Source organism: Asterias amurensis, chromosome 9, assembly GCF_032118995.1.
Source record: "Asterias amurensis chromosome 9, ASM3211899v1".
In the NCBI taxonomy this organism is placed as follows: Eukaryota; Metazoa; Echinodermata; class Asteroidea; order Forcipulatida; family Asteriidae; genus Asterias; species Asterias amurensis.
The window spans coordinates 17532401-17547985 of record NC_092656.1 but is presented as its reverse complement, the minus strand read 5'-3'; the positions used below and the strand labels follow the sequence as shown (position 1 = coordinate 17547985).

The window sequence follows — 15585 nt, the reverse complement described above, 5'->3', positions numbered from 1 at the left end:
CCCTCTGAAGTAACGTAGTTTTTGAGAGAGAGAAGTAATTTTCCACGAATTTGATTTCGAAGCACCAAATGTTAGCGTGTTTTTTCCGGTGGTAAATGTTAGCAGTGCTGTGAGATGGAAACTAGCTGAGTACGCACCAAATCAGCCGTAAAGCAGCTATCACGACTTCTTCGGTAGGATGTGCACGGGGGCGTTGCTCTAAGCTTTTTTTTATTTATTATTTTTTTAGGAAGGTCAGGGGGTGGGTATGTCCGTGGAGGGGGTCAAGCTTTCATTTTGGAAGGGATTAGCTGCATTCCATTCCCAAAAACTATTTTAAAGGGAAGGTACACCTTTGGTAGTTGTCATAGACCAGTCTTCTCACTTTGTGTATCCCATCAGTAGCATAAAATAACAAGCCTGTGAAAAATTGGGTTCAATCGGTCATCGAAGTTTCGAGAAAACGATGAAAGGAAAAAAACCTATTGGACGTTTTTGTGTGCTTTCAGATAGGAATAAAAGACTTCTAGCTAGAAGTCTTTTTTTATGTTTTTAATGAGAAATAACCTCTTTCTCAAAAACTACATTACTTCAGAGGGAGTCATTTCCCACAACGTTTTATACTATCAACAGCTCTCCAATGCTAGTTACCAAGTCAGTTTTCAAGTTAATATTTGTATTGAATAATTACCAAACGTGTACCTTCCCTTTAAAGCGGTCTTTAATCTCGAAATAGCACACAAACAATCATCCTCTTTAAATGTTTTCGACAGGTTAAAATCGAACTGTGTGAAATAAGGAGGAGTTCCACTGACAACAACAAAACTTTCGAAATTTACTGAAGATTTGATGTAATGAGTTGTATTTAATAATGTTTTCAAACACACAAAAGTAGCACTTTTCTTACGAACTATACTGGAAACTTTTACTTTTTATGAGTATTTCTTTTTTATTCCACTAAAAGATCATATTGAATAAATCCATCCCACCATTTCCTTGCTTGATATAGTGCTGCAACCCTTCTCTTTTGGATAATCACAGTCCAGTCAACCTCTTCAAAATATACAGCACGCGGGCATCAAGGAAATCCTGAAGCATCATACAGCACGTTTACTCACACTCGAACGCTTCCCTTTCAAGTCATTAAAGCAATGACATCAATAATAATATAACCAGCTGGCACGCGCCAGAGACACGATACCACCACAAAGAGATTTGATTGGACCTTTAGATTCAACTTGAACATAAAACCCCCAACATGCGTCTACCCTCATGTTTCTCAATTGAAGCGAGGCATTGATTACAGCAACAGCACGCAGCTTGTAAATTGTACTAAATATCTTCTATTGGTTTTGCAAAGATGCTGGTTGCTTCAAACAGTCAACTCCAGCGTGGTCAGCTGTCGTACAATTTATTATATTTTTATTACTTGGATGAAAATGGAAAAAAAGGTAGCAATATAGTGAAAACTGAATCTACTGGTATGACCAAACATTCTTTGAATCGAGAGTAATAATTATATCAATATACATGTTCTATTATTGTATAATTTGAATGGTGAGTATGTCGAAACAAATCTTTAGGGAACTGAACTGAACTATGAACTGAATAATTATCTGTATGGTTTTCAACACTACATTGTATGCTTGTCACTCAGGGTACGTTTTGTAGTCTATTTTAGAATGATTTTCTCTTCCACATACAGTCCATTGGTGAAGTCTCTCAGAAAGTATTTAAAACATTTGCCAACGTGTTTGATTGTTTTTGTTTAGATGATCTTCCCAAGAAGGGAACTCCGCAAACTCCCACACTATAAACGCCAAGCTGGCAACAAGTTATCTTTCTCATACAAAGGTTTAGGCCTAACGTCTATGATTATGAAAAACACAATTAATCAATAAAAATGTATATCAGTAACTAGCCGACAAAACATATTATAAAGTTATAAAGTGAAATCGGCGATTAGCTTGGCTGGATTTGAACCCACAACACTGTGATTACAACCACTTGACCACAGTGACCACGGCAATTTCTACATGGTGCCTTTCACCATGTAGTGTTATGATTAATATGTGGGTTCCTTTCTCCAACTCCGTTGTCGTAACAGAGAAACGCCATTGCTCGTTTTGATTTCATTCCCTAATCAGAAATTCTATTATTTTATAATTGGTTAATACATCAGGCTGTGTGTTTGTGTCAATCTTCAAACCAATCGGGGACTTAAAACAACTTTAAAGGCCTATCTCCCCTCGATATACCACAAATAGTCACAGTGAAATGCTCACGCCTAAAAATAATAAAATAGTCATTTTTTCATCGAAACAAAAGGGGAAACAAAGTCTCCAGTTGGGAGTAATTGCCTAAAAGCAAACAAAGGTGGGACATAAAATCGGTTGCCCTATTGCGGGTGTTTCAACACCGAGGACTTTAACAATAGGGATCCGGGAAAAAGTCACACCAGGACAGTCCTCGGTAGCTTTGTGTACAAAACCAATGGGGACGTCTGAAACAATGGGAAAACAAAGAGAGGTCCTCTGTATGTGTGCACGTGTGTGTGTGGGGGGGGGGGGGGGGGCACCTGTTCCACAAATTTACCACCCTGCTTTCAGAAAATTTAAAATTAGCGTCCAGTGTTTTATTTAAAGTCACCTGGAAGTGGTATTTTTTTAAAATAAAGCTTTTGTCACTAAAAGATGTGTTTTTACGAGAGGAATGTGAATAAAAAGTTAACTAAGGTTTAAAAATATTAGTTTTGATTGTATTTACATATTTAAGAGTAGGCCCCGACCCGAGAGGGCGCTGTTCGTGACGTAATTCAAGGCGCGATATTTGAAGAGAAAATTTGTAGTCAGGCCCCCGTACATTACGTCTTTCAGATACCTTCTTCGATTTCCCACTAGCTGGAAAAATTGTTGGGACGGCGTCGTGTTTAAGAATGGCTCTTCTCGTCTTGTCAAATGAGTGGTGTATCCCGGATTCGAAGCACGACGGCTCGAAGTGTTCGCTGCATAGCGCTGAAAAAGACGTCGGACCGGACCACTTTGCTCTAGTTTATCTGACTTTCGCAGCCCACAACCGCCTATACTTGGGATCTGCAGGAAATAGATGAAGACTGACCCCATCTTTAGTTGTTTTGCTGCATCCAGCAGCAATACACCTGGTCGGCATTGCCGGAAAAAAGCCAGAAAAAAAAACTTTTTCGCAGCGTACAAACTCACGTCTTAGAATTACATGTACTTTTGCACGTGTGTTTATCTACGCATCGAGGCAAAGTCTTCCTTTTCCTACGTCACAAAAGGGGTAGGCGGAGTCAACCCCCAAGCACTTAATTAATTTTTTTAACATATAAATCGTGACAAACAATTACTCAAAAAATTGTTTTATTGTTAATAAACATATACTCTTATGTTTAAAAGAAAAAAATCCTATTTCCAGGTGCCTTTAAGGTTAAGTGATTTTAAACAATGCGGATTAGACCAACAACTATCTTTCAAAGCTAAACAAAACTATGGTGCTTGAAGGCTTGGCACAGGCCGGTCTTTGTGTCTAATCGAACTGTTGGTTGTCACTACTGGCTGATGGTGATAGGGAAATGGTCGGTGGGTATAGTCTGGTTTACGGCTGAGCAGGTGGTATTCCATATACACCAGCAGTACCCGCTAAAACACCCACCAAAACCCGTGTTTAATAGTGACCCTCGTAAAAATACAGGTTTCTTTAATTAGATCCCAGTGTGACAATGGAATTACAATAGGGCATGCGCAGCTAATAATCATAATCATAAATACTAATGAAGTATTTATAGAACGCCATGTGTAAGCCTCAAGGCGCTTTGTAGTAAAACAATGAGCAAAAGCTCAATATAAAAATTGTAATGAATATTAAGCGAATTTTAAGCAAAAAAGCAAACGTTAATAAACAAACTAACACTGTATACATTTTACTGTTAATAAAATAACAATAACAACAACAACCGAAGATACACCCCAACAAACATACAAATAAACGAACAAATTTACAAACATCCCAAGAAACAAACGAAGAGAGAAAAGGGTAAAGTAACATTCTGCGATTCCAAATAATTATTGCTTTAAAACTGCGCATATTATTTTATGGCTCGTTTGTCACTATTCTTCTGCTCCTTTAAACTGTGCCATTTTCGTCATAATGATGTTGGGAGATGACAACAGAATATCCAAATCTGAGGATTTTGTTACCATGGTAACAGTTGTTGCTTGCTCTATGATGGAGTATATGGGTTTTGCTCATCCTGTGGGCAATTGACACCCTCATTTGCACCTGGGGGGGGGGGGGTCCTGAAACGGACTAGATACAATGGTCAACCCCCCCCCCCCCCAAAAAAAAAAAAAAAAAAAAAAAAAAACGCTTTATAACAATCCTGGATCCGCGCCTGATCAATCTAAACTTGTAATGACGAGAAGAGGAACATGAAACAATAAGTTTAGAATTTTACTTGGCATTTGCATTAATTTTGTTTTCAGTCTTACATTAACAATGGTGCTTCGTATAAATATTTGCATTTAAAATATTGCCAAAGTCGAAAATAAGCACATTAAAGGCATTTGAAAAGGCACTCAATATCATTTTTAGCATAAAAACATAGTGAGAACCGGCTCCCTCTGAAATATCGCCGAGAAAGATGTAATTTTCCACGAATTTGAGTTCGATACCTCAGAATTTTGAGGTCCCGAAATCAAGCATCTGAAAGCATGCAACTTCGTGTGACAAGGGTGTTTTTCCTTTCATTGTTATCGCGCAACTTCGACAACCAATTTAGTTTAAATTTTTACAGGTTTGTTTTTTATGCACTATGTTGAGATACACCAAGTGAGTAGACTGGTCTTTGACATTTACCAGTAGTGTCCAGTGTCTTTAATAGACGTACATGAAATCATACCAAAACCAAATCCGTATACCGTTGTTTTCGTTTGGTGAAGACCTTCATGGATTAGTGTGGTGTTCTTTTCTCAAAACACTAAATGATGGCCAGGATGTTACTCTCTCAATTGAACTTTAAGCTATTCATTTGAGGGTTAAAGGTTCCAATCGGTTCACTCAAGTTTAAAATTATTTAAACACGATAAGGAAACTAAAACGACTCTACACATGCACTTTCCACATGATTATGAAATAAAATTTAATTAAAAGCATCAGAAAACCATATGTAGCCAATATAAATCGAATCGACTGACAGAGGTAATGATTTAGCTAATTTCAAATCGAAAATTAACGAAGTTTACCATTTTGCGGTAAAGTTTTGTATTACTTATGGTTTTCCTGGTGCCCCCAACTGAAATATTATTTCGCTGTTGAGTTGACTTTACAGCTTTTTAATTAAAATGAGTCAGTGCAGAACAAATGGCAATTGGAAACCACAGACTTTGAAAGAATGGTTTGTCACAAGTTGCAGGTAAGGTGGAGACTACCAGCAGGTTTCAGTCACTCAGTAAACTAACTAAAGTACGCCGGCTCCGGTTATGGTTTAGCTACAAGGCGTGATCATCACAGGTTGCCAACAACGTTTGTGTCACTCCCTAATATGCTCTCACGTGGTGTGATTGACAAGTCCTTGTATGCCCAGTGGTGAAGCTGGCGGTCGTACTAAACGAATTTAAGACGAGATGCTGTACACATTTTGGCATTTTCCTAAATAATTTGGGTTGACACCCAATAGATGTACGTAGTAGTAGGAAGGTAACTGAAACACAGAGGAAAGCGTTGCAACCCTTCGATTCACTGTTGCATTTTATTTCCGATTAGTGGCGCAGAGGGCAGCATAACTCGGTACTACTCAAACTCAACCTAACTGCAACAATCATATGGACACACTAAACATCTTAAAAAGCTCAGCCCTAGTATTTACAACAATGGATGCCACTGTACCATCACCAGCTCTTTACCTTCACCGCCAAAGGCGCATTTCAACCGGTGTTGAGCCAGCCAAATCTGTTACAAGCCAACGCCACTCACCTACAAATTATTCCATAGATTTCATACTGGGAACAGACACTACGACAACTCCCAGTCCTTCCGGTTCGCCACGGGATGGCAATGCCGAGACAGCAGCCGTATTTACCGGCGGGCGCAGCTGGATGGAGTTCGCTCGATGTCCCCGGGAGGAAGAGAGTATGGACCGGGCGTCAATTTACTCCTCACACGAACAACGTTCACGATCTAAAGGTAAGGCTATTTCAGGGTATACGGCAGGAAAATTGTGAAGATAAAATTTCCGATATATACGATAAATTATAAGAGCAAGAACTTTACCATTGCATGCCATAGATCGATGGTTACCGTGTATCAAACAAACACACATAATTCAATATAATTATTATACAAAATTAAATCAGACGAAAAATAAATTAGGTTTTCATTTTTGTTACCAAATAAAACAAGCTGTCAAATTATCTCCAGAGAACGATAAGTCACACGCAGTGCTCAATGCATTTGTTCCTGGTAATTATTACTCAACGATTTTTTACTCAAAAACTTCATGACATTAAATAATTTATTATACGTCAAACTAACGAGATTCAATAAATTAATTAATAGATTTGAAACTTTGCATGGTGGAAATACGATATGGAAATGTTTGCGGTGACACCATGTAATGACAATCTCTATGAGTTGGGGTGGTTCTGAAAAGAACTGTTGGTTTCTTTTCAGAACCACCCCAACTCATTCGAGATAGTCATTACACGGTGTTACCGCAAACCTTTCTATAAATTAGTTTTATACATACCTTATTATCATCTGACTTATAACTACAGTTCGGTTTTGCAATACTGGTTAAAAACATTGCACTTCTTTTTATCTGTTTGTGTACTGTGTGTTTCCAAATACACTTAGCACTTGTGCTCACACAATGCCAAACAAAAAGTAATAAATTGTTTTAAGCGTTCTTCAAAACAGTAAAAATCACTTACATAAATTTTCAAATTTGCAATGGCTGGCTGTTAGGGTTAAGAAAATGCACTTTGGCGAATCTAAACATGTAAATCCTGACCTTAGAATACTTTTTGTGTTTGCGCATTGATCATTTCTTTGGACGCTAAGAGCAGGTTTTATTATTCACACAAGTTTTGATTGTTTTCTGACGGCACTTTATCAATTGTAAATGTCCTTCATTATTAATATTTAAGCCAAGTTATTATACAAATCAGTTGATGGATGTTAACAGCCTGATGTTTATTTGTCAACCAAGCCTGAAACAATTCAATTTAATCTTGTGAATCATGTGCATACCCTGTTCAAAAAAAAAAAACTTGTCACTCAGCCACAAAGGCAGCATCTGTATCCAATATTATGATATCGAAAGTTTTAATCAAATCCTATCGTTTTCAATAAATGCATTCGAATAATCCGTCTTTGAAAATTCAGGTGGCTATCCGTGTCGGTAAAAACAAAAACGTTTTTTTGGCGGTGGACACTAATGGTAATTACTCAAAATAATTATTAGCATAAAACCTTACTTGGTAACGGGTAATGGGGAGAGGTTGATATATAAACATTGTGAGAAACGGCTCCCTCTGAAGTGACTTAGTTCTCGAGAAAGAAGTAATTTTCCACGAATTTTGATTTCGGGACCTCCCAATTAGATTTTGAGGTCTCGAAATCAAGCATCTGAAAGTACACAAGTTCTATTATTATCTCGCAGTACGACGACCAGTTGAGTTAAACATGTACACATGTTTGTTGTTTTATGCATATATTGGGCTACACCAAGTGAGAAGACTGGTCTTTGACATTTACCAATAGTGTCCAGTGTCTTTAAGTTTGGATTCGAGCAACCTGGGCAAAGCATGGCAGATTGAGAAGTGCGCGATAATGTGGCAGAGAACAGTGAACACTATAATACACAGTTTGGTATTGTCTGAAGAAGCCTTTGGTCCCAACGCCCCCCCCCCCCGTAAAAAAAACTTGCTCGTCTAGTTTATTGAATGTTCTGTAGGCTATACATCACATTACCATAAACATAATGTAAAATAACTTGGACAGTTAGTTAACTGGTTTCAAATCTTATATTTATTATCACTTCACATCAAAATTAATACCGTCTACTTAATTGCTCATTGTGTGCCACATCTTATCATTTATACCTCAAAATCGTACATTAATAATAATATTATTAAAAATAAACAGTTCAATAATTGCCATGAATTGCTCCCACACGTTCCACCCCTTATCATTATCTCGCGTTGACTTTTCCTGCCCGCACATCTTCAGGATAATTTTGTTTGTCTCGTTAGTAAAGATAGTGACCCTTGGTCGGTTACCAATACTGTATTTTATTGGACTTGTTCGACAAGCTAAAGTGATTAGTTTGATTTATTAACGACGTCTTCCTCCGTCCAAAGATAAACAAAAGCAAATAAAAGTTGTTTTTCTTTCGGTTTGAACGCACGTTTACTTTCAAAAAGCGGGCAATTGATACAAAATCTACATTGTACAAAGAGTGTAAATTTTATGCGGGTATACATACCTTTTTTATATTTTAAAACACTTTCATTGAACCTAATAGCCTTCCCAAAGTTGTTCAGGACCAGACTGAGTGAGTGGACGTTAATTTTAAACGGACAAATTTGCACAGGTTGCCGATTGACAGCTATATCCAGACACATATCAAAATGTGATAATAATTAAACCATGGATAATAAACATTTTTTTAAGCAGGTACTGAAGCCAACTTTTCAGCTTGTCGTTGGCGGGAAACGACTGTAACAGCTGCAATTAAGAACTACTCAAAGTGTTTAGTCTAATTTATGATCATCACATTTTCATATAAATTGTCTTTGCGTAAAGAAGGAAACGAACGAGGAACAAAATATGTTTTTAATTCATCACGTTGACTATAACAACAATTTCTACAAAACTACAAAATGGGTACAATATTTACAACCGCATCTTAATGTGTTCTGCTTGTTTCAACCATGTTGGTGATGGTATATACCGATTGAAATGGTTTCCCTAAACCACTTCTTTCCACCATGGCCCACAAGAAAGACCAACAGACTAAGAAAAAGTCGTTGTACACTCAACAAAACATGAATAACCTTTTCAAACGTTGTCAACCATAGTGATCAGCCGAACACCGGACAAGTTTTGTTTTATCTTTGGTATTGGCCCTAATGGAGTAATAAGACATCTTGACAGGTTTCCCGTCCCATACCTCTTGTTGGGGTGTCTCCTTGTTACCCTATAGTTAATTTGAAGGTGTTCAACCATACACAGAGTCCCTGTCAGTATTGGTGATTGACAGTGGTCTAGGTTGTAGACGACAAAGAACAAACATGAATGCGTCTTATCATCAAGTCGATAATAGTACACAACAGACACCAATTAAACATAATAGGCTGAGTGCAATGTCCCGCCCGTCTTGGAGCCTTTCTATCCATTAACCTATTAGAGATGACAATGTGTGGATTTAGACCACAAAATAATAATGGTAAGAGGACCACTTTTAAATGGGAGGGACAACGCCAACGATTCTATTGACAATTCTATAATCACGCATTCCTTTGCCGAAGATTTAGAGGGCACAAATATGTCAGCCCACAACTTATTTCGCGAAACCCTTGCCGTGACTGCACGTTCGGTGCCCAAAATAATTCTCAAAATAAAATCTATTCGCGATATAATTCGCTCTTTTTTACTAACAGACACAAAACCAGTGTGCGTTATTTGCACGAATCAAAATATTGTTTTGTTATTTTTTTTCATCTGGGGTCTGCAGATATTAGAATTAGAATAAGAATTGTACAAAACTATTGTCCGCATCAAACAAACATCAATCATCCATTGGCACATAATAATATTACTCATTAAGGTTTGTCTGTTGTTTTTTATTTATTTTTTTATTTTATTTTTTTGCTTTTGTATTATTTAGTAAACAACGCACATGGTTAAATAATTACATGAACAGGTTAAAGTTTCTCAGACAATAATTTGTTCCTGATTTTTTGCGTTGTAATGATTTGTTTAGGTGTGTTCTTTTAGGAGGAAGCGGTTAGCTACAGTGGGCTACCAACCTCAAGGGTTTTAAGCAGCAACTTGAGCGGAATGTTTGTAACAGAAAAGCAGCTATTTTACTGGGTTTCGTTCGATTTACCATGTAAAAAAAGATTACCTAATAACGTATTTATTTATAGCAACCCTATCCAGTAAAGAGTGATTTCAAAATAAAGTAGAATGTCACAGAAGAGCAAAAATCCTGAACGGTGATCCCGTCATATTGAATCTATAACAACAACTATTTTAGTATATCAAATTATATAATAATGCAGCATTATTGTGTGTTATTTGTCCCTACAGGCTCAATCGATATGAAGTTAAAACGACAAAACATCCCCGAAAAGTTCGAAGACGAGACTCAAGATTCTGATGATCTGTCTGAGACCGAGCCTTCAACATCATCGTGTACCAACGCAGACTACCCTACCGATCAGAGGTCCCCAACAACCGGCGAAGAAGAGGACGACGATGGTTGCCTGCTAGACGGCCCAAGTAAGACGGGACGTAAGATCCGTCGTAGCCGGACCACTTTCACTACTTTTCAGTTGCATCAACTCGAGAGGGCGTTTGAGAAGACCCAATACCCGGACGTGTTCACACGAGAGGACTTGGCAATGAGACTTGAACTAAGCGAAGCTCGTGTTCAGGTAAGCTTTCCTATTATAGGGAATTTGTTTATACATATATAACAGAGGCCTGACGTTTCGATCCTGACAGAGTCTTTCTCTCGAAGGCTTTTTATAATAATAACAATTAGTTTTGACAGATATTCTAATAAAGAGTATATTCATAAGACAAATACCGTATAAGGTGATGTGATGTCAGTCAGGCGTTGCCTGATGTGCACGCCGGTAGTTGGTAATAAAAACAATTATTAATATATAATTACTGCAGCGTGTGCAATAATTGAAAATACTTATCCTATAATCACCATTTGCGCTTTTACGCTCGATCCTTAAACATTACTGAAATGAATATTTAATCACTTTTATTACGCTGCAATTTTACTGCGTAATATGGTATTAGGGATCGAGCAATAAAAAACAATAATTGGAAAACAAATTGGGTTTGTAATTTGAAAAAACACCACCGTTAACGGGAATTAAAAGCTTCTACTTCAATATTTCCAATTACTCGAGACACTTGTTCGACAGGCCTCGCTAATTGTGTCGTGTAAAAAACCAACCTGCAAGTTTAAGCAATATAACCAATTACCAACTAATTACGATGCGTGGATAAGTGACTATAGTCTGTGGATAAGTCTGTGTACGTGTGTCACATTTAGTGAACACCGATCGCTCTACGTCTCGCCAACCTTGTACTTTTACCGTATCTACAAATACATAAACAGTTTCAGTCACCACACCCACACCAACTAGCCCAGGGGTGGGTTTCACAAAGGTAGTCCTAACTTAGGACTAGTTCTAGGCAATGCTAAGAGATAGGACTGGTCCTAAGTTAGGATGAATTACTGGTCCTAAATTAGGACCAGTCTTATCTCTTAGCATTGCCTATAGGATTAGTCCTAAGTTAGGACTACCTTTGTGAAATCCACCCGCGCACAAATGTCATCTTAGAAATATACTGCAATGCATCTTGGGAAACCGAGTATATTTAAACATTTACATCAAGCTGCCAAAATAAATTCCTTTATGTTGTTATTGTTTGTTTGTTTAATTGTTTTTCTTCTTCTTTTTTCTTTGTTTGTTGAGGTGTTTGTTTCTGTGTTTTTTCTGTGTTTGTTTCTTTGTTTGTTTGTACGATCTTCCCATCAAGGGAACTCAGCAAACTCCCACACAGGGATATAAACGCCAAGCTGGCAACAACCACTCTCTTTCATAAACGTTGGTTTAACGTATATAATAACGATTTCCACAAATCAAATAATTATGATTCGGTAATACGACGACAACATTATTCCAGTCATTGTGAAAACTAAATCATTGTGAAGTTTCTGTATTCAGATTTTTAACAGCGTAAAATTCATGAATTAAACATCAGGTCTGTGGTTTTACAAGTTAAATCATCGTTGAAGACTACAAATAATTTTTATTTTTATGATGTCTGATATTCCTTTGATTTGTGTTGTTGTGACTGTTTGAAATTGATTTCTTTGTACAAAATAAACATGAAGCAACTCATTAATACCTTCGTATCCTTTGTTTATTATAATAGGTGTGGTTTCAGAACCGGAGAGCAAAATGGCGCAAGAAGGAAAAAGTTCTAGGCCGAGACAGTCCGATAGGCTTCTTTGGCCAACACCATCCCGTTGATTTCATGGGTCCTTTCAGCGTGGACCCAACCCTTCCACGGGCTGCCGAGAGACTGTCCGCTTGGGCACTTCACAGCGGCCACGTCGGTAGAGTTAACTCCGGACTTCTATCCCATGTACCACTCCATCACGGTCTCGGACCCGTAGTCGGTGGTCATTTCTTCGGCCAGTCTCTCCCCGGACATCCCCCTAACCATCTGCATCCTCGACAGACCGCAGGGACTGGTTATTGGTTGCCCAGACCGCCCCTCATCACGGCCAGTAGTCCCTTGTATCCCATCAACTCCACCACACAACATCAGCAACAGCATCTGACAGTGCTACCCAACCTTCGCATTCCAGCACCACCTCTAAGGAGCGAAACGAAGGAGCTTTCCCCACCCGTGAAGAAACCCAACTGTGCTGGTTGGCTGCCGCTGGACAATCATTCATTAAAGAAACAGAGTATCGACACGTTAAGAAACAAGGCCAAAAATCATGGCCAGCTGTCCACAACACCACCAAACAATCAAATAATTAAACATTGATCAAATTTTTCCAGATGTCAACTAAGTGCCTTCACTGCGAATGAGCCACGCAAAAAATACTATGTTAAGGCAAAGTTTTACAAGACATTATGAAGATAAGGCCGTTAGACGGTCCTTTTTTCTTCCTTGAATTAAAAAAACTTTTGTCAGTGCAATATTACGATTAAATAGACATTGATACCATGTTTAGCTAAGTTGTGAATATTAAATACGTATATTTCAGAGAGACAGATGAACAATTGTTTTCATGTGGGTATAGTGACTATATTTTTATCTGGATGTTATCTTGAGACCGGCACATATCCTATATATGACCGCCACGTAACAATCTGGTGGCCGCCACATAACTATCCAGCGACCGGCACATAACTATATGGTGGCCGCCACATAACTATCTGGCGACTGCCACATATCTGGTGGCCGTCACATAACTATCTGGCGACCGTCACATAACTATCTGGCGACCGTCACATAAGTATCTGATCTGGTGACAGCCACGTGACTGTCCGGAGATCGCCACATATCTTGTGGCCGCCACATAACTATAAGGTGGGCGCCACAAACTATTCGTAAGCAGACCTATGTTTACATCCCGTGTCCAATTTTGTTTTTCGCCTGGCACTAAAAAGGGCTTTCGTGCATTTGCAGCTTCCAATTTCAGGATCTTTAACAAATTTTAAGTTTAACTTGAAATTACTGTTTAAGAACAGACCACTGTTAAACAAATCACTTTTATATATGAATCACAATGTATAGAAGCAGCTGAACGAATATAAATATTATCCCATTATGGACGATAATTTGTATAAATAATTCATTTTCAATTGATAAGAATTGCTAATATGTACTCAAAACACAGTGTTGGCAACTATTTGTTTTTGTTTTGTCAAAATGATCTTATCTTTAATTCAATTGAAATCAAATATGGATTTTGATATCAAATGAACTTAGTTGAAAGTACATATTAAACCAAAATATGAAGCCACTATTGGTGATTAAATACTCAAATCAATTATAGCATAAAAACTTTCTTTGTAACGAGCAATGGAGAGCTATTTATATAGTATAATTGTAAGAAACGGCTCATTCTATAGTGACGTAGTTTTCGAGAAAGACGATTTGCCACGAATTTGATTTCGAGAACTCGGAATTAGATCTTGAGGTCTCGAAATCAACCATCTTAACGCACACAACTTCGTTTAAAGGCAGTGGACACTATTGGTAATTACTCAAAATAATTATCAGCGTGAAACCTCACTTGGTAACAAGTAATGGGGAGAGGTTGATAGTATAAAACATTGTGAGAAACGGCTCCCTCTGAAGTGCCATAGTTTTCGAGAAAAATGTAATTTTCCATGAATTTGATTTCGAGACCCCAAGTTTAGAACTTGAGGTCTCGAAATCGACCATCTAAACGCACACAACTTCGTGTGACAAGGGTGTTTTTTCTTTCATTATTATCTCGTAACTTCGATGGCCGATTGAGCTCAAATTTTCACAGGTTTGTATTTCATGCATATGTTGAGATACACCAAGTGAGAAGACTGGTCTTTGACAATTACCAATAGTGTCCACTATCTTTAAGAAGTTTTTTTTTTTCTTTCATTATTTTCTGGAGAACTTCGCCGACCAGTTGAGCTCAAATGTTCACAAGTTTGTTATTGTGTGCACATGGTGAGATACACAAAGTGAGAAGACTTGTCTTTGACAATTACCAATACTGTCCAGTGTCTATAAGACATAATGTGTCCTAATATCACAACCCAAATCGAAGCGTTGTTCGGTAGATTTTTGTTTTACTCCTCTATGTTTCAGTCAGTAGTTTTCATTTTTGCAAGTTCTCTAAAATGGACCACAGCAATATAAAAGCCTAGAATATAAACTTTCAGCCTAGGTTTAAACCATTGAAACATGAAGTGATTTCTAATTTCCAAACATAAGCCCAGTCAACAACTTTTGAAAAATTGTAAGTAATTTATAATAACATTGTAATATAATTATAATAAATACGTGTAACTTTATTGCTCAGCATTCTAGTATGTATGTTTCAGTTCATTTTATAATAAAATTTTTAAAGTCTTTTTAGACTGCTTGAGAAGGGATAATGTTGACCAAAACAAACGTATTGCGCTTTGTTCACACAAAGAATGAAGCTTGATATTGAGTTGGAAATCAGCGAGTATATTGGGTGCGTTCGTTTAGCTTCCCTGGGTCGACCCCGGTGCGTGGCAGTTTTTTTTTCCAGGACGAACGTGTGCAGATAATTACCCACGTTCGTCCTGGAAAAAAACCCGCCACACACCGGGGTCGACCCAGGGAAGCTAAACGAACGCACCCATTTTGCTAGAAATTGCAGGATGGTGCACCAGCGCTAGTAGGGAGGCAAGCCAAACCCCAAGTTAGCCAATGGTGCCTGATAAAATATTTTTTAAATGGATCATCAATATTTCCAATAGTATTGCTTTTCATGACTAAAGTCCAGCGAGTGTGCTGATACCAGTAACCCCCTACAATTACATCGTCTGAATATCCTTCTGAGTCCATAGACGTACGACCCATCGGGGGGGGGGGGGGGGTGCAACTAGCCTACATTATTTTGGGCAAAATATCAAGAAACAATAGCACAGCAAGAATACTATCAAAGAAAGCAAAGCATTTTTTTTACCGTGCAGAAGAAAATAGAGCTTAAGTTGTATTAAAAACTCTTAAGACAAATTTGAGTTAATTTGGGGATAAATCAACTCTCCAGCCACCCCCTTACTTAAGGGTATTTTA

General features: G+C 37.9%; 1 protein-coding gene across 1 annotated transcript; it reads left to right on the top strand.

The window, feature by feature from the left end:
- Positions 1-5658: 5658 nt before the first annotated feature.
- On the top strand, positions 5659-14775 carry LOC139941608 (uncharacterized). The gene is made up of 3 exons (XM_071938187.1): positions 5659-6180; positions 10312-10658; positions 12187-14775. The coding sequence occupies exons 1-3, from the start codon at positions 5820-5822 to the stop codon at positions 12808-12810; spliced, it is 1332 nt and encodes a 443-aa protein (XP_071794288.1). The 5' UTR covers positions 5659-5819; the 3' UTR covers positions 12811-14775.
- The last annotated feature ends 810 nt before the right edge of the window (positions 14776-15585 follow it).